Genomic DNA, 25,601 nt, shown 5'->3' with positions numbered 1-25,601 from the left:
ATATATATATATATATATATATATATATATATATATATATATATATATATATATATATTTATATTTATATATTTCTACAAGACTGAATATAATATCTTTATGTAAGAGTTCAGTCCAAGTATTTATAACATTAAACAAACCAAAGGTCTCTTCTGGAGTGGGCCTACAGTGGAGTTCTGAAGATTTCTCTGTAAGGGAGCTGGTGGTGAAGATCATGAGGTCCTCCTTGATCCCTGCGATGAACTTCAGTTCTTCTGATGTTTCTGAAATGATGCCTCTCTCAGTGGGTCAACAGAACATCTGGATTTCTCCAAACCTCTAGACCCAGGAAACCCAGCTTGGTCCTGATGGTCTCTCTCACCAGTTTCTCCCATGGTGGGTGTAGCTGGTAATAATTATGTGGACTCTATTATTAAATAAAAAGAACAAATTACAATACACTACTGAAACCTTCTGCTGCTGTTGTTACCAGGCTGTAGAGTGCTCTGAAGATTTAAACAGTTTTAGATCCATTACACTCACAGTCTTCTGTTAAAATCTCAAAGGACAGCATTACATTTTTGATATTAACAGTAACTCTGGGTCTCTGTGGAGTATGCAGCTGATGTCATCTGTTAAAAAATGGATAACAAAAACTAAGGAATCATTCAAAAATACAGACTTTGCGGTCACGTCCAGCGGGTGTGTGGGTGGGAGCGTGACGCAGTCGCTCCACCTCAAGTCACTCCTCCGCACTCTGGCTCCAAAAGCGCAATATGGCAGCTTCCACGAGGGGAATATTTTGGCTTCATTTTTGCACCATGGGAGAAAGTGCTGTCGCGTCGTCCATCGTTTATACAGTCAGAGCTCCGCACCATGCAGCCCAGAGCGGCAGAGCGACTTAACTGATTTAACGCGACTCTGTCCGCGTACCTTTAATAACCCCACAGAGCTGATCACCTGCACTGCCAGGTTTCTTATGACTTAAGAGATCTGCGGTCATCTGCGCAGGTGCAGTGCAACAGAGACGATGTTATACTCTAAAAATTGATATTTTTTTTCTGCCTATACATCAGTTCGAGATAAATATTTATTAAAACACGTAATTACTCATTCAGTAATTATGGTACCAATACACACAGGATCCCCTTTCAGTGAAGTTGGGAATATAAAAACAGTCCTGAAGGCGGCGCTGTAAATACATCTACTGGTTAAAGAGCGGTTGAAGCGTTTTATCCCCATGCGAGGATGAATGTCAGTAACATTGATAATAGCGCTTACACCGAGGTTTGTTTCAATGGAAGGATGATACTTAAAGCACCAACAATGCCTATTAATTCCCCACAGAGCAGGAAATTTATAGGTGAAATAACAGAACTTAAAATTTTTGGAAACGTGTTAAGATACATAAAAATCTCTCTGTAATTTATAAATATAGGAGTGGGTTTTTATTTTTATTAAAACAAGATTGTGACAAAAAAAAATAGAAACATAAGTAGAAATAGATGCATGTTTGCAGCATGGAGCTGTATTTCACACACGGTCCTACAGCTGCATTACTTGGCACAACCCAGAAGTTATTTTGAGTCGATTACCTTCTTACTTCCACAGCAGATTAGCATACTGAAAATACACTGCATTCTTTATGTAACCATGTGGCACATAATGTCTTGACCTTTTGTAATATCCTCTAAATGAACAAGGCTGCTGAGGGGAACGTTTTGTCCTGGTAGTGGCCGTAGATAAATGGTCAAGGTGGTCAATAACATTAGAAGGAACCTTTGTCTAAAGGGCACTAATATAAATATCAAACATTACGACAATCTGATCACCAATTCACAGTGAGCACAAGCACACACTTATTTACATCACTACTACTTTTTATTTGGCAAACAGCTTGAGATAATCTCTCTTTTTCAGCGTAGAGTGTGTGTGTGTGTGTGTATGTATATATATATATATATATATATATATATATATATATATATATATATATATATATATATATATATATATATATATATATATATATACATATATACATACATACATACATACATACACACACACACACACTATAGTAAACCAACACATTCTGTTTTGATAACCATTTTTTCTCATTTTACATCTTACAGCTTACAAATATAGCTGATCTTTTTGACAAAATTACAGATTCTGTTTGACACCTAAATTAGTATGCTATATAAAAATCCACACATCATACATTCATGATTAGAAAAAGTAGGCTATATGAAATCAGAAAAGAGGGGTGGTTAACCTAAACAAAACATCACAGTACGCAATTTCAAACAAATCCAATTAGGAGGAAGGGGAAGTCAAGGTTTCACAAACTGAGTAGTATCTTTCATCCCAAATCCAATATCAAGTCCTCTGAGAGAAGTTTGCTGCTATTCCAAAATGATCAGTACAGTGAGGATATCAAGGAACAACAACAGTACTGTCACATAAGAAGAAGAATCAGTAAATCTCAGTCCAAAGTTAGAAACTAATACCTTGCGTTGGATTATAATGGATAGTTAATAAAAACTAAACTTTGCATTGCAAACTGTACATATTCCTTCATACCTCACAATCTCATCCTGCTTTCACCAGTGCTGTCTTAAGGCTTAGTCCAAGGATTATGCAAATGCTTGCAGGCTTTTATGCCTTGCTATCTCAGCATGAGACATCCATCTGCTTAAATTGGACATCTTTCTCACATCTGTAAGACAAAGTTGAACAGAAGTGCGGGAGCTGCCATTTGGATATTGGGAAAGCAACAAAATCTGCCACTGTGGATGCCTCTTTGACAGGCAAATATATATATATTTTTTATTTATTTTTTCCTCTTGATGTGTAACGTAATCAAATCAGCGCAGAGCAGCGTTTGTACCATGAGGATGGACTGAAAAGGTGCTGTTGTAAAAATACAGCTGGCCTGTCATTGCTTCAGTGATGGGTCCGCCTTTGCTGATTCACCCCAGTATCACTGGTGAAGTTCTGCTTTATACACAGTATTGCTAAATATTGAGCATTGCATTCGTTTTAATGAGAAGTTACTGTTTGACTTGCTACTTTTTTTTTCTCATGTAGGATACATGTCCATTGGCATCACATTGTATTAAAAACCCAGGTGACATGCTTTAAGCAAATCAGTGCTTAGAATCTTTTTTTTCTTTTTGAGCTGTAGATAACAATATTAATCTCTCCAGACACCTGGATTATTACATGACAACATCTGCAAGCACTGATCTAATCATAACATCTAAATAGAAAACAAGACTGGGTTATTCTAAAACTCATTTTTGAACACTTGATCACAGGAAAAAAAATGCATTTTGTTCAGTCCAAAGCTCTCAGATGCTTTGTTTTGTTTTTTTTAACCTGACTTTACTACCAATGCACCAGAACTGTGACATGGAACTGGAAGGGACTTTGATATGTAAACTGTGGGAGAGTCATATGTGAGACACACTCGGAATACAACATTTGGTATCTGTGGGATGAAAAAGAGCAAAAAGAGAACAACAGGTCAGGGCAAACACACAAAATGATCATTCTCCACTTGACAAACGGTCATCATGATAAATAAATAATCCTAGATTTGAACAATAATAAGTTTTATATACTGCCATAATATATTCTAATATATTCATAATTTCATAAAGACTTTACTATATGATTTGGTTTGTGCTGTCTTTCTAAATAATTACACATAATATATACCCGTGGAATGTATTTTTTAAAATTCATCTGAGCACTTAAATTCCACCTTAAAAATTCGGTTTTCTAAGACCCGGCAGAAAGCTAGATGATGGCGCACACACGCACACACAGACGCACACGCACACACACCTTAATGAATACTAACGTTTTTGGAATGACTTAGAATCAAAACATGTAAGGACGCACGTGTCCTACATAGATAAAAGGGAGGATCACAGCTAAAAGGTGTAGGAATGTGAAGGTTTTAACACTGCACAATGATTAAGGTAAAGATTTTCTTTACAGTGGCCTAAACGCGGTATTACTTTCATGTAAGTGGTCCATGGAAAAGATTTTCAATACTTAACACAGTGTACAGATGGCAAACCTCCCTGTATGGCAGTGTAAAAACACAATGTGAGTGCAAAGTGTCAAAAATAGATAATGTTCATACTGACATTGTGCCATTACACCTTTCTAATTAATACGCAATTTCCACTGGCAGCAGTTTTATTACTTGAGCAGTATTAGTGAATACTTGAAGCAGTTGCCCACAGGTTAAAACACAGATGTACACACTGCAGTAGGATATTGTAAAGTGTTACCATAGAAAAGTAAAAGGTGTGAATGGAGAAGATGGAGGTATATGGCACTGAACAATCTGAGAGGGTCAAACAGAAGTGAAACAGGGAGTTCTGGATGGTCCCGTTTTATGTTTCATTTTTTTTCCTCCCTTTTTTTCGGTAGAATTTCCCCTTCAGAGAGATGCTGTCCGTTTAATGTTTGGAAAATATTTCCCACGACTCTCGTCCCTCTTCACATGACTTGCCACTTTTCCAGTGTTTCACCTAAAAGAATGTTCTTATCGGATACAAAAATCAAAACAGTCGATATATATTTCCTTTTTGCTTTCCATACAGTTTTGCATTGAAAAATATGTTTTTGTTAATTTTCTTTTTTTTCTTTCTTTTTTTTTTTTTGTTTAAATTCCAGATGTCTTTATGTGGATCCAGAGCTTATTCCATCTGTAGCTACATGTGTTGGGCATCCATTATGTCCAAGTATTTGGCCTCAATGATATGAGGGAGCACGTTGTTCCTAAACACAGAGCACAGATAATTCATGTCAGTTGGTGCTTGTTAGAGCAGAAAGAAAGCATAAGAAGAAAATAAACCCCAAAGCCTTTACAGTGTCTGATTTTACCAGATAAAACTGACCGCCTTCTTATCAGTGCTACCAGTGATTTCTACAGTGGCTAATTTACGAGCCCCCAAACTTTAAAAGATGCACTTTATGGTTTCAGGATATTATTATTTTATACACATTTACCTTCATGGTGATTAAGTGTCAACATTTGCACTATAAAATCAGACTGAAAAAAGAATGACTGAGAATTTTCCCCCTATATTTTTAACTCATTAATGTAACCTGATTTTTATTACAATCCAGTTGGAAAAACAAAGTTGGAGGGAACCAAAACAAACAAGTGAAAAGGGGAATATTGAATTAGCTCGCACCCAGTAACTTGAAGCACAACTTTGCTGAATATCAATGCTGTGTCGTGTCTCAAGCATATGTGTAATACTTCTTCCCCACACAAAAATGTACTAATGCAGGTCACCTCATGAAAAATGTATTTTTTCAGTGTATTTATCCACTGTGATCATCTAATAAATAATTGAAACTTTGTTTTTTAAATTCAGGTATTTCCAGTAGGCTTGTATGCTGTGCTTTAGTTCTGCATCTGATCATTATGGTAAAAGCCTCCATACAGTGTGTTTCAAAGTTTTATCAATCTGATCAATATTTGGGTATCGTTCAGTCAGACGTTGCAGTTTTTTTCCATTCCACATTATTCTGTTTTTAAACTTTAACATTTAAAGATAATCCATCATCTTGTCTACTTTATTCCCCATAATAGCACTTTTTAGAGAGATATGAAGATTTTTGAAAGAAAAAAAAAGACAGCAGAAACCAGACTTCACTGTAATTTAAAGCTTTTTTCATCTAGAGGGCAGATTTAGGTCAGACACAGCTCTTGTTATTACCCGTGTGGTGCTGAATGTCACCCTGGTTTAAAGCACCCGAGAAAACAATTTTACGGGACAAAGTGGTCACAGTCGTACCTGATTGGGATTAGGAGGATCATGACCAGAGGGAAGATCATTTTCATGTACGGTATCGGGTACATGCCAAATGTACACAGCACCAGCAGCTGCATCATCTGCAGGAAGGTGAAGTAGTGGATCTTCCTCTGGGGCACTTTGCGGATGTAGTGGGTAGGTGGGTAAGACGTCTGCAGGAGGTGAGAGGATCAAGACAGATTAAAAAACAATCTCCCCTGTGGCTCTTCTTCTTCACTGTCCTCAGGTCTCCTGCAAACTTAAAGGAATGACTAAGGGAAGTGGGCAACCCACACGCATTTAAGAAGTGCACTCTGGATTTTAAATCACAACGAACATTTAGCATTCATTCCTACAACGTACAATAACTGCATTTATAGTATCTCCTGTGTGACTGTATACCACAATAACATTGATTGTTGGTAGGACATGCAGTCCCAGTCGAGCTACAGCAAAAACTAATTTAGCTCCACCAACTGATCTGGTGTCAGGTACTAATCTTATAACAAACAAAGAGCAAATAAATTTTAAAAAATGACAGGACAAATCTGCATCTTCTAAAGCTTGGTTGGTACCTGTACAGTCAGTAAATTGGAATTATCTACAGGTGAGGACAGAAAATGTATTTATGTGAAGAAGAAAACAGACAAAGATCTGGATTTCATACGAAGCAAAAAAAAAATGTGGTCATTAAATTGAACAATGTTTATATGAGATTTTTTAAGGTTTGGTTTTACTTTTATTTAATTAATACATTTATTTTATTTTCAGTTTAATCTTTGCATGATTGTATATGTACATGAGCATAAATGCTTCTACAACACTAAGATTTACACTTATGCAGGCTTTCTACACAGCGAAACCTGTAAATTTTGAGTCATTTCCTCATATCGTCATTAGGAGGCGCCAGTGTGTGACATTACCAAGCGTAGGGAAAAATGGCAAGCCTTGCTTTACATCTTTACTGAGAGAGAAGGAAGGTTAAATCGGACACAAAGGATAAAACACTCAAGACAAACAATCAGCATTCTCTTTTAGTATTGTTATGTGTTTGATACACTATACTAGAATAAAAATGTTAATTTATCAGCTTATCTGTCTTAATTCACTAAACACTACCCACCTCGTACTGTGAATATACGAGCACAAAAATTATATTTGCAAATACCATTTCACTCGTGTCTGGTCCTCCAGCACCGGGCACACAGTCAACCGTTTGATCTGCAGAGCCCTGCTATCGACATATGGACACGGACACACACATTTATTCAACTGTTACTTCCACCACACACTTTCTGACCTGCTCCTTCAGAAGGAGAGCCATTCGGTCGCACATCTGGTTTCCGTCGATGGAGGTGAGGGCGATGTAGAGGAAGAGGCCATAGAGGACAGGTTTGGGTATCCACTGCAGCGGGAGAGGCAACAGCAACACTGATATGCCAATGAAGATGTTGGCAGCCAGAGACGTCAGACGGGTCTCCTTAACCTGGACGATACTGAGAAAACGCACACAATAACATACAAATGAATGGTTACTGGAAAGCCCCCAATTGATTCATACAATGCAACAGACAATGTATTTTCTGGGATTTTGTTATCAGTATTGCAGCATATTTTTTCATTTGAAAAATCAGGAATTTTCCAGACCCACTTCCCAGAGTTTAAGGGGCCTGAGCAGTGGGGAAAAGACATGCTATATATTTTTTTCCAATATCTCATTAACAGATCCTGTTATTTTTAAAACCACAAAAAGGATGAAGATTTCTGCTATTACTGATAACTCTCTTCTTACAGATTAAAAATATTAACCACTCTTTTTGAACAATAAAATAACAAAAATGATCAGGACTTATGAGTCGCCTGTGTGATAATAAGAACATCTCTTCATCCGCATCATGAACAAACACAAGTTTAAATTAATAAAATACAAATAAGCTTTTTGCTAGAGTATAGTTGATTTAAAAAATTTGCAGAGTTGTTTGGAAAAAGTAAGGAAAGCCCTAGGCTAATGACATCTACAAAAGCTAATTGAAGTCAGGCACCAGCAATCCTGCACTCCAATTAATGGAACATGATTGGAGGTGTCGGCTAGACTTAAAAAAAAAAACAAAAAAAAACAAAAAAAAAAAAACTGTGAGCATTTTGAATTTGCTATTTAAAAATGCATCTGCTTTGCAAAGTGAAATATGACAAAGATTACTTTTGATTTGTATAAAGCTGGAAAAGCTTTAAAGTATTTAGTATTAATCAATAAGAACCTGCACAATTATATATGTTTTCTGAAGTTGAAAATGGACCTCACCATCATTTTAAGGAAACAATCAAAGCAACGTGAGGGATTGCATCTGTGACCTTGGAATGACCTCATTTGGACTCTCAACCTGTGGAGCTGAAACCTCACATTTTTCTCGTTGTGTAATTTTTATTTATTTTACCTTGTGTTTATCTTATTCTTGAGTCTTTTTAATTTAATGTCACCTGTTCAGGACTAGTAAGCACCTCCTAATAAAGATGCAATAAAAATACTTTATGTAGTACACCTTCAAAAACACTGGAAATAACAGCTGTTCATAAACAGTCAGTGATACTAATATTCGAAATTTTCAGACATATACACACTTTCAAAATTCCTGAAATGGCACACTTTTCTCCAGCTTATATCTCTAATTAAATCTTCTGAACTTATATAAGACCGTCCCCCCTAGTCTCCATTAATCATACTCAACTACTTTCTTAATCCCGAATATATGCAAACTGTAATTTTGCACATATCTGTGTGGCCAGAATGATGAACATAATCCTCTCATCTATTAAAAACTCCCTCACCTCTTCCACCCCGAGGGAAAATCTTTAGTTACATAGTAATCACGCAATCAGGGAAGAACAGGATACAACTCAAAATTACAGTCGCCACACGCTCTGAAGACGAGCTTTAATTAAGAATCTGATTAGCACTGGAAGTGAGAGGGTGGGTAACTCACGTCTCGTAGAGGTGCCCCCCCTCAACGCGCTGCTCCACAAAAGCCAGCTGGCGCACATGGAGGGTGGAGTGGGGAAAGGCGGCATGCATCCAGGGCAACCCCAGCACTGACATTAGGATGTTAATGAGCCCAGAGAGCATTAGGTCCCAGTGATATGCAGTACCCTTCAGCAATCTGAGGAGTAACGCAACCATTACAGTCAACAGCATAATGCAGCACAAAAACAGGTTAAAGCTGCCTCTAAAACCATAAAGGGACAAATTACATACAAATGTAAAAAAGTAACAGAGTACATTTACCATAAGTTCTATAAATAGGTTTAAAGGCACGCACAAGAAAACTGCCATACACAAATTTTTAGAAGTAAGTCCACGTGACAGTAGTCTGCCTGTACACTCTACAACTACTAGTACACTTCTGCTAAAACCAAAAAGGGCATCTTTCTCCTAAGGTCAGTGATGCCCTTCGACAAACCTCGCTCACGTTTCACTAACTTTTTCCCATTAAACATAAAAGAAAAAATCCTGTACATTTTTGTGGATTCGTTCTCTTTTCTTTTTTTACAGAATGAAAAGCACAACCAATATGTCACTGATGATGACATCATAAGCCGAGCATGACATTACAGTAATGTTACACAAAAACAAGGCTGCGACCTTTTTGATGCCACCAAACTTTTTTTTTGCCCCTGTTAGTGAGGGATCACTGCAATGCATCATCTCTGAGGTGGTATGAGGGGGACTGTGTGTGTGTGTGTGTGTGTGTGTGTGTTGGTAGCCTAAAACTGTAAATATGCTGCCTGAAGGCAGACAGCAGCAGTGTTGTAAAGAAATATGAACACACTGATCACTAGTCGTGCCTCCTGCTCTATGCCCTTGCATATGACATTGGCACCGCTGCATACTGTAAATTACAGTGCATAGGAAACTTTAGGTCATCAAGCATAAATCTAAGTGAAAGAGGATTTTATTGGTGAAGAAGCCTTTAGCTTCATTTTCATTTATATCCACTCAACAACCATATATATAACTTTGTAAGTTGGGATCATGCTGAGAGCCTGTAAAGTCTTTATTCATTTTCAAAATGTTGTCATATTTTTTAAACTAACACGACTGATGGAATCAAATATCTGTGCGGGTGGGGGAAAAAAGTTCAAATGCTTCAAAAAAGATGTAAAGCAAATAAAGGAATGGACCAGATAAAATAACACAAAGAACAAAGCTGCAGCAGAAATAGCTTCAGCTGTTTGGGACTCTTTTATTAATGACATATGAAGGAAGACATGAGGTATAAACAAAGTGAATTCTGTTTACCACTCTTTTTCATCTCACAATGAGTCCCATTTTTAGATATCTTTAATTCTTTTTCTGAATTTTGAGGACTAGTGGATATCTGCCCTCTGGGGAATTCTTCCATATTTAGAGCAGACATTTAGATCCAATTAATCTCTGTCCAACAAATGTACAAGCTAATGCCAGAAATTCCATCATTATATGTTTTCATTGTAGGGCTGCTAGATGGTTGATGGCTCTAAATTGGCCCATCCAATGCAAATTTAGAAGAACTGGGTAAAAGCTCACATTGTGTTTTGGCTCCGAGGCTTCTTTAGAGCTCTCTGACTGTGACAATTTGACTTCCACCCTCCCCAACAGACTGGAAAATATCCGGTTGAAGCAAATTCCAAAGTGGAGGAGTGGATCTCTAAAAGTCTGACAGCATTCCGAATGGTCACAGGAAGAGTGCTAAGCAAATACTAGAATCAACTCAACTTTCCCCTTGGTGTTGTTAAGCTATTTTCAGTGAAGAGAGTTTTGCAATCATATCTCTTAGATGTCCAACGTCTGCTCAGCATATAAGGATTTACCTGTTTTCTGGTGCGTTCGTCAGTGAAACGACGATGTTCTGGTCGATGAAGATAAGGAGGGCCAGGAGAAAGCCGAGTCCCATGGCGCTGACAACGTTCATGGGCGACAGCCGCTCAAATGGTGCCACGTTGAAGGTGGGCCGGTTATGAACTTTAAACACTGGAACTGTTTCAAAGGAAGAAAATTAAACAAAAAAAAAAACAACCACGAGTTTAAGTTTATATTACAAAATGATGCCTTAAACCGCCATCATAACTCATATTTAACTTTAGCCTGGGACATGAGAAACATCTGCATCCAACAAGATTCTTGTATGTGTGAATATACTGAAATTCATTCTCAAGAAAAGAGCCGTGTAAAATTCATTAGCATTACTCCTATCTCATCACATTCAATCATTACAAACACGACTGTCTCTTAAACTCCTGTAATGACTCATGTTTTTTTCACACCAATAATCATAAGAGAGGCTGGATTTTTTTTTTCAAATGCTGAACATCTTTTTTGGCACACTCTCCTGTCAAAGGCGGTTGAATTAAGTGCAGTTGGTTAAATTTAGGAAGGAATGACAATACAATAATGGCTCTATTATCTTATGACTTATTGTCTCTGGAGGTAAAGCACTTATATTTAAATTCATTTGAGGGTTTGGCACTGATCTCTTTGTTTCTATGTCGACCTCTAGAGAACAGCTGCTGCCTTGGCAACAATGAATGGGGACACAAAATGATGCTAAACAATAGAGGATAAAAATTGAAAATCTCCAATGTGTTTTGGCCTGTGCCTTGATTGGGGAACATAAAAAGACAATAAAGGCGTTAAATAAGAGGGGCCTCGCAGTTAGAAAACATGTTTTGGAAATAAAAAGGTTATAAGTTTGGGAGTATCTTCAAGTAAGTTTAGGATATCTTCAAATTCCTTAAATGGAGCTCAAAAAATACCACAGTATGTCACAAAGTAAGAGATTGAGCAATCACTGTTTACACTTAGGTTGCTTCAACAATTTTATTTCATAATTGTGTAAAAATGTTAAATGTCTATTCCTGACAAACCAGATGCTCAAAAAAGCTCTCAAGAGTAAATTATTAAAATATATATTTATAGATGCATTCAAGAAACGATTTAATGTCTCAGTTATCTTCTATTAAAATGCCGTGACAGACTATAGAGATAAATAAAGTTTTCACAGGCCTTCATAGGAATTAAGAGGATAAGTAGTAGCATAGTGCTGCAAATCACATGCACTTGATTATTGATCATCCGCATGTGCGAGCTCCTCTCTAAAAGCACAAGTTTCGACAGTTTGCAGGTCTGGAGTATTCATGTGTTTGTTAACACAATGCAACAATCCTCCCATGAGTGACCGTCCCAGCAAATTCACCCCAAGGTCAGACTGCAAGACTGCAGAGATACTATTAAAAGCAAAGAGCTACACTGCAGACTCTTCAGGGCTCCATTAGCCATGTTAAATATTAAAGTTAATGACAGTACAATTAGAAAAATAATGAAACCTCTTATTTCTAAAAAGAGCATGGTAGCACAGGTTAAGAATAATGCACAGCGCCTGTTTTGGCAAAAACCACAACGTATCAGGACAAATACCTTCTACCAACTTTCTAGTATGGTGACAGAGTGCTGATGATTTGGGCTTGTTTTGCAGTCACTAGACCTGGGCAGTTTACAGTTACTGAGTCAACCATGAACTCTGTAGTGGACTGTATCCTTATGTTAAATATGAAGCTGTCTGTCTGCCGGCTAAAACTTGGCCAAACAGTCTCACTCGACAGGATGGTCATCTCAACAATACCAGCAAATCTACAACAGAAAAAGAAAAGAATCGTAGTATTTCAATGGTCCCTGACACAGCCTGACTGAAACGCTATAGTGAGACTTGAAGGGGGTTGTTGCCATTGCACATTGTACTTTTTTGATGACAAATATAGGTTGTTTTCTCAGGCTTATATTATATTATTTTGGAGTGTGTATGTGATGTGTTGGTTGTCTGTTTGTTTGTTTGTACGGACATACTGCAAATCAATTTCCCGTTAGGGACAATAAAGTTACCAAAGTAAAGTTACCAAAGAAGAGAGCTACCTACAAACCTCAATCAAGTGAAACAGCCCTAAAAAGAAGACTGAGCCAAAATTTCTCCACAACAGCGCGAGAGACTGACAAAGTCAAAGTAAACAATTACTTCAAGTTATTGCTGTTGAAGGTGGTTCTAAAAGCCAGTGAATCATGGGGTGTACTTATTTTTTCACAGAATTGCATAGAGTCCTGTGAACACTCACTTTATCACATGATTATGTAGTAATTTGAAATGGAATTTGTGTGGGCATTCAAGGTTTAAAGAGTTTTAAGAACATGAATCTCCCCTTACTAAATAGAAAAAAACATGTGCAAGGTTTAATAAATACACAATTACTGAGAAAAGAGAAAACTAATTAACCACTAACCAAGTATTAGGGACAGTTTCAAGTTTTATTTTGGGGTCTCTTTTGAATGAAGTGGACATTATATAGCTGTCGAGCTATACCGCAAGTCTTCCACTAATCACACAGACAATTGATGGTTTAGTTCTTGACTACTCGCAGTAACATCCTTGACCAAGGCAATGAACCTCTATCGCTTTGCGTGTGTGAGAATTGCAAGATACGTTTTCCTCCACCTGTGTCAATGACTTGAATTTACTGGTACAGGCCAAAGTCACAACACCTTCTCCAAAATAAAAGTGTTAGAAATAGGGTGAAAAAAAGTGCTGCACGTGGTCACATTATTCAAACATTTTTAGTTTTAAAACAGTTTTAAAGTAAGAAACACACTATATTACACTGCATAGTATTATTTATAATGAACATCTCAAATGCACTCTATAACTGCAATAAATAAATTATATTAACACTACCAAGCAATAAATGATACTGACGTTCAATGTCACTGAAAATGTAGGAGCCGATGAAGGAGAACATGAGCACTGAGATTGGCAGGGCACAGTCCGACAGCACCTCCCTCACTTTGGCATGCAGGAACGGACTTGAAGAGAGAGAGGGAGAAAGGAGAAGGGAGTGAGGAGGGAGAGACAAATAATAGAGGAATACAATTACTGTGGACAAGACAAGGACAATGGCTGCAATCCTGACACTGCTTAAGTACCTTGGTCCGCCTTTTACTTACACAATTGAATCGAGCTTTGAGGTTGATTTGATTACTGGGAGCAATCAGAAGTAGAATATTAATGCTTATTAAATCACAGGCTGGAACAGAAGCTTCGACTGAAAAGTGAGCTTTGTAAGAGCTGTCTGGAAAGTTCCTGTAAGCTCTGTCACTCCTGCAATCTTTAGAGTCAAGGCCCTACTCAGCGGTATTCATGCTAGCAGGCAGTGCTCCCATCCAAACACAATTTAAACTTCTCCAGTGATTTATGTTAAGACTGCTGCAGCACTGCAGTGCTGCACATACCTCCTTTTGAACTGGTAGAGAGTATAGCCCATCCATAATGTCCCGAGCATCAGCAGGAGGCAGAGGACAGGTCTCTCTCGACTGCACTGGATGAAGGATTCAGTAAGTGCAAACCCCGCGACCACCTCACTCCTGTTTCCCCCCAGCAGGTCTCCACCTTGAGGAAAGTCCCCTATGCTTCTGTTGGCCAGTGTTGGAGCGTGGTAGTACCTATGAAAGACTGAAATCACATTCACAGTGTTTAGCTATAAACAGTGTTGGGGAGTAACGAAATACATGTTCTGGGGTTACGTATTTAAAATACAAAATAAGTAACTGTATTCCATTACAGTTACCGCTTAAATTGGTGATAATTACAATACAATTACTTTGTTGAAATCAATGTATTACACGGCTGTCTTTTCCTGTTTCATATTTTAGGCTATGCCCTCTCTATCCCCTCTCTAATTTTTGTAATACCACGCACTGCCGGAAACCCAAACAAAAGAGGCTCTAATGCAAGCGTCCTGTTAATGTTGGTGGTGTCAGTTACACAATGGACCCGGAGCCAGCACAACAGAGCCAGCAGTGCACGGGCAGGAATGCGTTTCTTACTTGGAAATTCCAACACCACTTCACATTTAAAGAACAAAGGGATGGGCGAAATCTGACCGTGCAATGCAAACTCTGTTTATCAGCAACCATCTGGAAGTCAGTTTGTTTTTAAAAACAAACGTTAGCCTACTGCAACTACCTTGTTTTAGTTGTGGTAGCTACCTGGGTTATGTGCTACTTCAGTATCGTCAATGTACTATTGCTGTGTGATTTATTACTATTAATGAAGGCTGCATTACAATCTGGTAGCTAACAATGTTAGCTCGGTGGCGAGTAGCCTTCAGTAATAGTAACAAATCACACAGGAATAGTGCATTCATGTAGTTGTGAAAAGCATGACAATATATCAAGTAATCCAAAGTATTCAGAATACATTACTCACATTGAGTAACTTAACCGAATACGTTACAAACTACATTTTGGGCATGTATTCTGTAATCTGTATTGGAATACATTTTAAAAGTAACCTTTGCAACACTGGCTATAAAATGCATCGTTAGTGCCAACAGATTCCATGTGAACCATCAGAGATACAATGAACGGACAATAACAACAAGTATGCTGCCAAAGTCTGGTATAGTAAATCAAGCAATATCACAGATCTCAAATGAAATCCAAAACTTACAGCTGACATATTTATAATCCTTTAAAAAAATATTGATTGGATTCCTATTAAACAGGAAAATCTTGAAATCTTTCAAGAAGCCTTGTATATAACCTAACCAAAGCTACAAAAAAATGTCCATCATGCTCAGGTTGCATTGTTCATGTTGCAGTCAACACAAAAAAGGCAAAGAAACAAGTCTTTTAATAATGTTTAAATCTTTCATGAAGAGACACGTGAGAGTAACTGTCAGTACTGCTGGGGATAAAACTTTGAAAGCGAGATAAATCTCATCTGAGTTATGCCTCTACACTGAATGCCCATCAACCAGGCTGTAAAATACTCAAGGTGCTATTTTTCTTGTATGTTTGGGTGTTTGATGCCAGTGTTCTCTGTCCAACCACTAAATGAACCAGTAACCTTTGTGATAATCTAAACTAATCAAATTTAGCAGAATAGGCCGAGTCTGGATTAGGGGTGAAATGATGGGGAAACAGCACAGAATACGTTATCTACACCTGCTTTAACAAACTCTGCCTAGTTTGCTTAAATCAGTCTTTGCACCCATAAGGACTGCAGAATAAATAGCTCACCAACTGTAATGTGTGGCTAAAGGCTGGGATTTTAAGCTCAGTGGAGATGGTTTTCCTGCCATTGTGACTTAGAATGAATGCACAACTTTGTCTCTATTAATTTCATAATGAGTGCAACATAATACCTTCTAACATCACTTGAGGAATAGTGTGCGAGATGACTAGCTCCCTCCACAGGTCTTTTCATCAAACAGGGATAAAGTTACAGGCTAGGCGAGGTTGTGCAGGTGACTAGATACAGCCCCAAACTGTATTCATTTGTGTTAGTGGAAAATATTTTGGAGGAACAGTGTCAGCAAAATAGCATAGGTTAAGGTTATGGTAATGGCATATGAGCTCGGAGCGTATTTTACAAATGGCTTCTGAAAATTGAACTACTGCACTGGCAATCTACAAAACAGGAGAACACTGCATTCAAAATAAATTACATTCAGCTATCGTCATCTCATTTTTGTGAAATTAAATTGTGTAAAATATTTATGATATGGGACCATAAAAGCTGGGGTGGTATAATATAGCTGCAGATGGGGTTCAAAATCTGGACTGATTAATTTCTAAAGCCTCTCAACCTGCTGACCCACAACAGTAACAAATGACCTCGTATGGTATTTCTGTCTCCCTACTATTTTAAAAGGTAATATTTCTCAACATATGCTTGTTTATCTAAATTTACTAATTGAGATCATATTATTATATTACCCGTGGTTCACTAGTAAGTCATTTGGCAGGTGACTGTCTAACACTCTTTTGGTCTTTTGTTTTGCTGTCAGGGTATTAAATATAAGTCTTTAGCTGTTATTATGAAAGAATTCTATCTGGCCTCACCATCACAATAAACACAGTTTGTTTCTTGATAAGTATTCGATTTTAAGAGGTGCAGAGGACTGCAGAAGGAATATAGAAACACTGGAAGAAACTATTTTACAGTTTTTAATTAAAAGGACTAAATGATTAGTTGAAGAGATCTTATGACTCTCAGCTGCCCACTTAAATGATAATCTCAAAATTCACTTACACATAATAATGTGTATGTATGTGGCAGTGAAGGCCTTTATTTTCTTTATCTTTCGGGGCTTAGAAATCACATCAGACACGAGCTTGCGGCAGATTCGACAGCAGGTGTGTTGAGTTAGCCGACTACTTGATTTGATTTTCACCACAGAAAAGCAACGTGTAAACAACTCACAGAAAAAAAAGATATTTCTCGTGTGTGTCATGAACTTACTTTTGACTGTGCCTTTCACAGCATCAACCACAAAAGCAATGGAAATGAACAGGGCAATGACCTCCTCTGTTGACCTAAACACATTACACAATTAAGACCGTTGTAAGACAGTAAAAACTAATATAAATACATATAAATAAAAAGGACACCCATAATAAAAAAAACACATAAGAAGGAAATGAAAATTAATGAATTAACAAACATATTTTCAGAATAAAGTGTGCATTACTGTTTTCTTATAATTGATACTTTTTTACAGTCTTGTGTTTTTAGGGTACATGAAAGGGTTTTCTTGTATTAGCTGCATTAGTCCAATTAGAGATCATAGGTGGCGCAGCTGTGGTTACCAAGTTTCTTTGTTAACCCGGGTTTTCATAGAGAGCTCAAATAGAACGGCTGTTTGACGGCTTGTTTGAACCTCCTTCCATAGAAAATGCAGCGACTATTCAGTCAAGAGGAACACGTCACAGAGCTCGACTATGACACAAACACGCATTGTCTAAAGGCAAGACAGGAATGTCGCAAACATTGTTAATGTTATAAATTCATTAGTTAAATATTTATTTCAACACAGAACACACTATCAGCATTGTCATTTAACCTTAAGGTTCCACATTAGAGCTTATAAATACTTCAAATGGAAGCTCAGGAATACTCAGGAAGTCCATTTAAGTCTGACACTGACCAATAATGCAGAATAACCCTCCATGGAAATTACTTTAATCTCTGGCCAACATGAAGTTAATTTCACTGCCTATATAAGACACTGTGATAAATACATGTAATTCATTTTATAATCTCCATTAGCTGATATACTGGCAGTATGACACCAACTTTGCAATAAAATACAACTATAATGCATCACCAACTAAATGGATGCGGTTCCTAAGATAACACAGTAGCAGGATTTACAGGTCAGTATCATAAAACCAGCCGAACAGCAAATTGCTGCAAGTCCCATAACGAGAGTTGGCGCTGTTAGCCAAGTACCGAGTGGGAAGTGCATTACAGCTGGTAGGTGTTTGAATGCATGCTGGTCTGGCAGAATTTGAGTATAAATATATTTATTAATCAAAATTATGGACTCTTATGTATGGAAATTTCAATGCAAGATATTTCCCAATCTGTGAACCAAAACAAAACTAAAAACTGTGTTTCAAATTTACTCAAACTGTGTAACACATACTTTTTTCAAATTAACCAGAGTTGCACTGATTGCAATGTTATGCCACACATGCCTGGAGAGTAAATATAAACTACCTTTAAAATAAGTAAATGGAGCACATAGCAGTTAAAACTACTTAAAAATACTAGAATATAATAATAATAATACATTTCAAACATTGATTGTGTGCATTCTTTAAAAACATCCTGCTGTCCCATAAAGTTTTCTGTTGTTACAAGACAATTTAAAATTTTTTCTATATGACAGAAAGCAACCAAAATAAAAGGAAACTCAAAGTGATTAAAAAATTGGACTTTAAAAATTAAAATACTCCAACATATAAAATTAGGAATATGAAGGACACCTTTTGAAGAGCTTCATGAGCAGACTGACATTGAAGATTCCTCCCAGGATGAGAAAGAGGCAGTTCCACAACCCAATGCAGGCGTAGAAAGCTGGGAAATCCAGGTTGTAGTCGTCACAGATTCCTCGGATCACTGTGTTCCAGTTGCACATGTGCACATGTAAACAGACAGACAAATAAACCACATATAATAAATACACATTATGAAACTAAGTAACACAATTGCTATGCTAATTTTGTGATAGTGAGAAAAAAATGTTACAAAAGAACTTCATTACAGATTTCTCTCCCAGCAAAGACTGACTTGTACACACACAAGTACAGACACATAAACAATGACTGGAAAAAAATTAAATTCATTCAAACATGAAAGGACAAAAAGAACTGTAATAGATTTGTTAAAACCATAACAATTTTAGTTGTAATCTTGAGCAGATTTGTACGCAGATGAGTTACAGCTTTACAAACAAGCCATTGTTCTGCTCAGACAGGCTGCTGGAAATGTGCTATAATTATGCCCATGAGAATGCGCATAGCACAGTTCTAACCCATTTACTTCAAAGATCATCACACCACAAACCTAACAAACAGCCTTGGTATTAAAACTACATCTTGGCATCGGAGTTGCTGCTTTTCCTCATCATGGCCTGATACTGCAGCTTCCAGCCGTCAAGATCGTTTAAATTCCAACCAACAAAACATCGCTGTTGGGTAACAACCATGTAACAGTTTATGCGCTGTCTCTCTCTGAACTGAACCTAAAGTTTACATGTTTGTGAATGCGATGAGTGACTCTCCTGACCCGCAGGCCCCTGGAACCAATCATTACATAACCACAGTGCGCAAAAAAAAAAAAAAAAAAGTTCTGCTCCTCATTCTTGAAAAAAAAGAAACAAGTTTTTGAAGATTTGTGCTTTTTGCTTGACTGCACCAGGAACACTCATTAAGGGCACATGTGTGAGCTAACAGCTTAATTACTCTAGCGGTACCGCTTTCTGGTAAAAGCAAGAGCAGATGAGGACAAGAGTTTTTGGCTGGTGTTCGACATGGTTGGGTGCTTCTTTTTCTTGATTTTTGACGTAATCTTCTTAGTACTCCACCCACTCTCAGCCTTCCATTCAAACTGGCTGTCAGCAGAAACTGTGAAAAGATAAGTGCATCTTGATTGAGATGAGCTGAATGACAGCGGGGAAGCCTACCGCTGATGAAAATGGCGAGGGGAGCTGTGGTTAGAGGGATGACTAGAGGAGAGCCGGCAAACAACGAGTAGATGACCCCACCGATACTCTGGCCAATGATGGTCTTCCGAACATCTGGAGAGAGATGACACACAGAGAACACACAGCGTGAAGCTCTGATTAATGTGCATGAGTGACTGCTAGGGTTCCTTTGAAGCTGAAGTAAGTTACATATAAATTTTTTTAGATAAGATACGTTAACTTTGGAAATAATATGTATATTTTTTCCCTTTTCGTTTTTTTAAACAAAACAGCTAACGTGATGCCTTTTCCACCCCCACCGAGTACATAATTATGTGAATATTTTCCAAAAAAGAGGCTTCAATGTTTCACTGTTTTACTATGTGTATGGTCACCTGAAACTTGCAAGTACTTTTGAACAATCATCAGCTCACAACTATATGTCTTAAACTCAGACTTAAAACAGAAAAAAGTGAAGGTCAAACATACAAGAGAAAAATACTTAGTAAGGAAAGTGCTTACTCATATAGCACAATGAATAAAGGAGAATTACTACTAGATTTTGGCACTACTTACAGAGACCAAACGTAGCCCTTTCTGGTCTTATCCAACAGTATCGTGCAACAGTCTTGAGCCACTACTCATTTGTTTAGATTTTTCTCTCAAGGAGCTAGAAATTCTTGTGATTTAAAAAAAAAAAAAAGAAAAAAAAAGTAGTCTTACAAATTGGCACCATTGAGTCTATTCTGTATTTCCCCATATGTCTGCATGTTTCGATAAATTACTGTAAGTTTTTCCAATTTTCCTAGCCAAATATAAAGAAATAAGACTTGAACACTAATGTGTTACTATTTAGTAACTCAGTGCATTCATTAGCCATGTTATCAGCTAGAAGGTAAAGAAAGTAGCTAAATCACATTTTTCTGAGCTAAAAACGTAAAAACTGGGTATTGTGAATTTTAAACAGGTGCTAATATTTGCTTATTACTTGTCAACTATGGAAATAAGGAACTGCTTTGTTTATTTTGAAATGTCCAGTAGTGGAAAGTTATAAAATTAATTTTTTTTAAAGTGATTGGCTGTTTATGTTCTCTAAATATTTTTGTACAAAAGGAAGATTATTTTCAGTTGAATTAATTTTATTTATTTAGCGCAAATTCACAACAGTCACCTCGTGGCATTTTACATTGTTGGTTAATGCCCTAAAATACTAGACTTGCTAACCATGTCATAGGTCTGTTGTGGGTGTGTGTGTGTGGGCTGTTCATTGCTTTGTGTGTGTACTGAACTGTTTGACATTCTTTGTTAAAACTTCATTAAAATTATTTTAAAAAAAATGTGTACCGTGTTTCATAATACTGCCTCAAGGAATTGTTTATCATGTAAAAAAGTGTTTTAATGTGTGAAAATACCCCATATACATGAAATGGAGATTATCATATAGATATGATTCAAAACATTGCAGTATATTCTAATCTATGTAGTAAAATACTGTGGTCAGTGGTTTTGCACTGAAGTCTAGCAGGACAAGCACAGAGATGACAGAGACCAAAAGAAGATCATTGGCAACCTTAATTAATGCTGCTTCTGTGTTATAATGAACTCTAAATCCTGACTAAAACTCTTCTTTCTAATTTTAAACTTTTATTTTTCAACAGTTATTTTCTTAAACAATTGATAAAATAGCTGTTTTTACACCCAGCACTTGATACTGACATGGAAAAATTTGCAGGAGCTCAAGAATCCCAATCTGAGAAAAGCGTTCATGTTTCTAGATTTAAGTACATGTTCATACCGATCTCGCCACGTGTGCTCTCATCATTGAGGGAGCCGAAAGCAATGGCAGGGAGGAGGATGGCAATGTAGAGGAAGATGGCTGTGGTCATGTACTTCAGCAGGGTTTTATTACTGCCAACTATACCTGAGGGGAGACAAACACAAACACATGAGTCATATTCACCTCATAATGGAGCGGAGGAGGCTGAACACTTTAATTTCAAAACGGCAAGAACATTAGCACAGTTCATCATTCAGTGCCTCTACATCTATAAACACCCAGTTCATACAGTAAAAATATTCTACGGAGGATTACGCTACCTGCTGCCCTTTTAAAATATGAGTCATTTGTTTTGGTTTCGTGTCATCCATCATTTTGCAAGAGCAGTTACCCAAATGATGGATAACTCATTTTGGAATAAAACACTTTAATTGGGCTCTAATGTGATCACAACAATTTTGGTCCTGTGACCTTCATCAGATAATCATTCTCTGATGACGCTCACAAGACAGAAATATCTTGATTTTGTTACTGCCCAGTCAATGTGTTTGGTTGGTGTGACACGAGGAAAGACTGAAAGAAAACAGCTGAAGAGGAAATGCTCCTAGAAAACTCTTTACTCTGTCGGCTTTTCTTTACAACAGACAACCATATTGAATTACACAGATTAATCTAAAATATTTCTACACAAGCTATTCTAGCAACTAATTAACTAACATTAAAAAAAAAATACTCAACACTGAGTAAGATGTACATTTATTTGACTTGAGACACAAAAGCTCTTTCATATTTGGCAGCAGTGTGACTTGATGAGTCGATAAAACCACCAGCTGGATGCGTTTGCAATGAGAATGTATAGTATGCGACGTGTGTGAAAGTCTCGTGTCTGATGACTGAATACTGGACATATGGAAACATATGAGAGCAGTAAGGCATCCGAGATTTTATGTCATTTTAGCAGGAGATGACCCTAGACGTGACACAGATGCAGCACAGATGTAACTGAGGCAAAGGGTGACAGACAAATGAGGAGCTGCCAGAAGTACCACAGTGTGCCATAACAAGCAAGATGATTCATTTTCACTACAAGTTCAGGTCCAGCCTACCATCTGTGAAGTCAGAGGGGTAGAAAGGCAGCCTGCGGCAAAAGTCCTCATAAATTCCCCGGCCAGCTTTGAAGAAATCTTTACACTGTGAAGACAAAAGATTACTTTTTAAAAATGAGAAATAGTCTCACTGATGGAGTCCCACCTGCACCACCTTTCGTCAGGAGAATTACGTATCACACTGTAGAACAAGAGCAAAGGAATCAACGCTGTGATATAAAATGAAATAATGTTAAACAAACCAACATATGTTCCACATTATAGAAGAAAAAGCCACTCTATGGCTTGATGACGACACACTAGCGGCAGTATCTTCACGATGATGTGAGCTGGGATGTTTTCCAATGAGAACTGTACCTTTTTACAACGCAAAGTATCAGACACTTAGATGAAGATGCCTCTCATACAGACCACTTGAAGAAAGGAAGACAAAGAGTTTCCCTGCTGCAGAGTTTAAGTTCATTAGAGTTACCAGCTTTAGAAAGCAGCAACTAACAGCAACTCAGATTAGTGCCAGGAGTTCAAATAGCAGATACATCTCAGCATCAGCTGCTTAGAGGAAAACCTGCTGCACAGATGCCACTATTGAGGAAGAACAATGATAAGAATTTGGCTCAGTCAAGGAGCACAAGGAGTAGAAATCTTTTTTTTTTTTCCCATCCTAGTCCGATTACGATGTCAACTAGGTGAATCGTTGGTATCTGACATTAAAGAAAAGATGGTGGCACAGGGGTCCAACGACTAAAGGGGTCAAACGACTAAAATCGGCCAACACACAACCCCAGGGAGATAGGGGTTGTGTGGCTGTTGATTTACAGGTCCAGGCTGGTTACCTAATGGCCAGATACTGTTTCTAATGAAGAAGCAAAACTGATGGAGTGACTTTTTCTCTGTCGAATCTGGATTTGGGTGCACAGTAAGATCACTGTATCACATGTAGGTCGTTCTGCCAGTATTATTTTCCCTGTCTATAGGAGGCATCGCCCCAAAGTAGCTGAAACTAAACGGAGATGAGCATTTCAATTAAACCCATAATCTTAAATGATGTCCCTCTTGATGCATATGGCTCTGTTTTGCTTTTAGGCATTTTGCTAATTTAGTCTGCCTTATCCACAGTGACCTTGAAGAGTAATAAAAGCCAGAGGCTGTATCCAGCTCTGAAACCTCGTTTTATTTTAAACACGCATTGCAGTGGACAATGACACATTTAGATTAAAAGTTGCACATTTGATGATTCAGCTAAGACGCTGGTGATTCCACTGGGGGGGGATCTTTGAAAGATCATTTGAGTCATGACCATTAATGGCGTAGTTCTTAAAAATCATATAATCTAAAACATAGCAAGTAAAGCAGCATATTTGGATTTGGATGTACATTTAATGGGATCCCCGTGTCTCCAAAAATGACTGGGAAAGACAGAGAGACGACAGCATCAGTGACGGAGAGAAGTATAATTTTACACAAGACAGGAAGAGAATGGTTATAAAGAGCCATGTGATTTAAAAGGAGACGTGAAGTGTTTCATTTTAAAAGATGAGCTTTCAGGTTACACCAGACAGGGAGTAAATGTGTAGCCCTGATTAAGCTTATTAAGCAAATTATCCAATTACCCAGTGTTTCATTTTCTTGTTGAACATAGTATTACGCAATGAAGTGGAACGGATGATGATAGGGGGTGGCTGAGTGGGAAAAGCTCCCAGGAAAATCATTCTGGCCTCATTTGTCATCCTAAAAAGTTTGGATGGTCTATGACAGATCAAAGGTATTTATATCACATGTAAACAACTTTTTTCCTCCAAGCTGGCTAGTTTTAGCTACACATGCTTGCTCGACAATGACTGTTCATTCATTAAATCCCTATACATCATGGAATTATTTATTATTGCAAGGAACAATGTGTGTGTTTGTGTGTGTGGGGTGAGGGGGTTGCAATCACCAGATAAACAAAAGTCTCAGAGAGGAATTACCGTCCACCTGTTTGCCATTCGTTCTGATGGAGTGAGGCAACAGAAAGGAAAAACATAAAAACACAGCAGCAATTTGACCTTTTTTCTTAAAGTACTGGAAAGTGGTTTGCTGTTGCGGGTGGTCCAGTGTCAATTTTGGATGTGGAACAAGGAGAAGGCGGACTGGCTGGCTTTTTCCCTGTAATTTTCTTTCTTATTTTATCATTTTCCGTTTCCTCTTTATTCCACCTGCTCCCCCTCCCCCATCACTTTTTTCCCTTTTCACTCCATCTGTCTTTCCCCATATAGCCCTCTGTCTCTGAGTGGCACTGAGCCTTTCAAGCCCTGGGATAAACACCTAACAAAATCCTTTGCTGTATAAAAAACAAACAAAAAAAACAAGGGGAAATGTCTAGGAGCTGTGGCATGCCAGTGGCAACATTAGGAAGAGATGTCGGTCCGTGGCATTGAGCAGAGCCCCTCTGGAGGTGTGTGTGTGTGCCGGCGAGCACATGCACATGTAACTAAGGCGTGGGGAGTTCTGACAGGACTGTGAGAGATGTAAGGTCATTTACCCACTGAGGAGGCCTGGCAGGAGTTGATGCTGATTGATTAGGGGGAGAGAAAAGATTGAAGAGTCAAGCCAGTCGAGCGAGGAGGAGAGGAGGAGTGAAGGGGGAGGAGGAAATGGTGCTGAAGGTTGACGAAGGGAGAGAAAGAAAGAAATACAAAAGAAATAAAAATAATAATAATTGTACTGTATGTGCGCAGTTCTCTGTTCTATACACAATCATAAGGATGTGAGATGATCAAGAAATAAGCGAAAGGTAAGGGGGGATGAGGCAAACGGAGGAAAGGAAGAAGACCTCAAATATAACATCATCACAAGTTCTAACCAATCACAGGCACCATTTCA

General features: G+C 37.8%; 1 protein-coding gene across 2 annotated transcripts in view; it reads right to left on the bottom strand.

The window, feature by feature from the left end:
* Nucleotides 1–2,003: 2,003 nt before the first annotated feature.
* slc4a11 (solute carrier family 4 member 11) overlaps nt 2,004–25,601 on the bottom strand; it is a 72,974-nt gene continuing 49,376 nt past the window's right edge. For both annotated transcript variants that reach the window (XM_085391930.1, XM_085391931.1), the window contains exons 9-20: nt 22,740–22,824; nt 21,652–21,777; nt 19,857–19,970; nt 18,658–18,790; nt 17,129–17,202; nt 14,113–14,332; nt 13,580–13,686; nt 10,653–10,818; nt 8,789–8,962; nt 7,108–7,303; nt 5,811–5,980; nt 2,004–4,782 (exon numbers count right to left, since the gene is read on the bottom strand). In XM_085391930.1, coding sequence (XP_085248056.1) covers nt 4,716–4,782; nt 5,811–5,980; nt 7,108–7,303; nt 8,789–8,962; nt 10,653–10,818; nt 13,580–13,686; nt 14,113–14,332; nt 17,129–17,202; nt 18,658–18,790; nt 19,857–19,970; nt 21,652–21,777; nt 22,740–22,824 — 1,632 coding nt within the window. In that variant the 3' untranslated portion in view covers nt 2,004–4,715. The remainder of the gene's footprint in view (nt 4,783–5,810; nt 5,981–7,107; nt 7,304–8,788; nt 8,963–10,652; nt 10,819–13,579; nt 13,687–14,112; nt 14,333–17,128; nt 17,203–18,657; nt 18,791–19,856; nt 19,971–21,651; nt 21,778–22,739; nt 22,825–25,601) is intronic.

Source organism: Rhamphochromis longiceps, linkage group LG19, assembly GCF_057381845.1.
Source record: "Rhamphochromis longiceps isolate RC_006_pf linkage group LG19, R_longiceps_female_GT1.1, whole genome shotgun sequence".
Lineage (NCBI taxonomy): Eukaryota > Metazoa > Chordata > Actinopteri > Cichliformes > Cichlidae > Rhamphochromis > Rhamphochromis longiceps.
The sequence above is the reverse complement of the archived record's forward strand: the minus strand, read 5'-3'. Positions and strand labels throughout refer to the sequence as shown.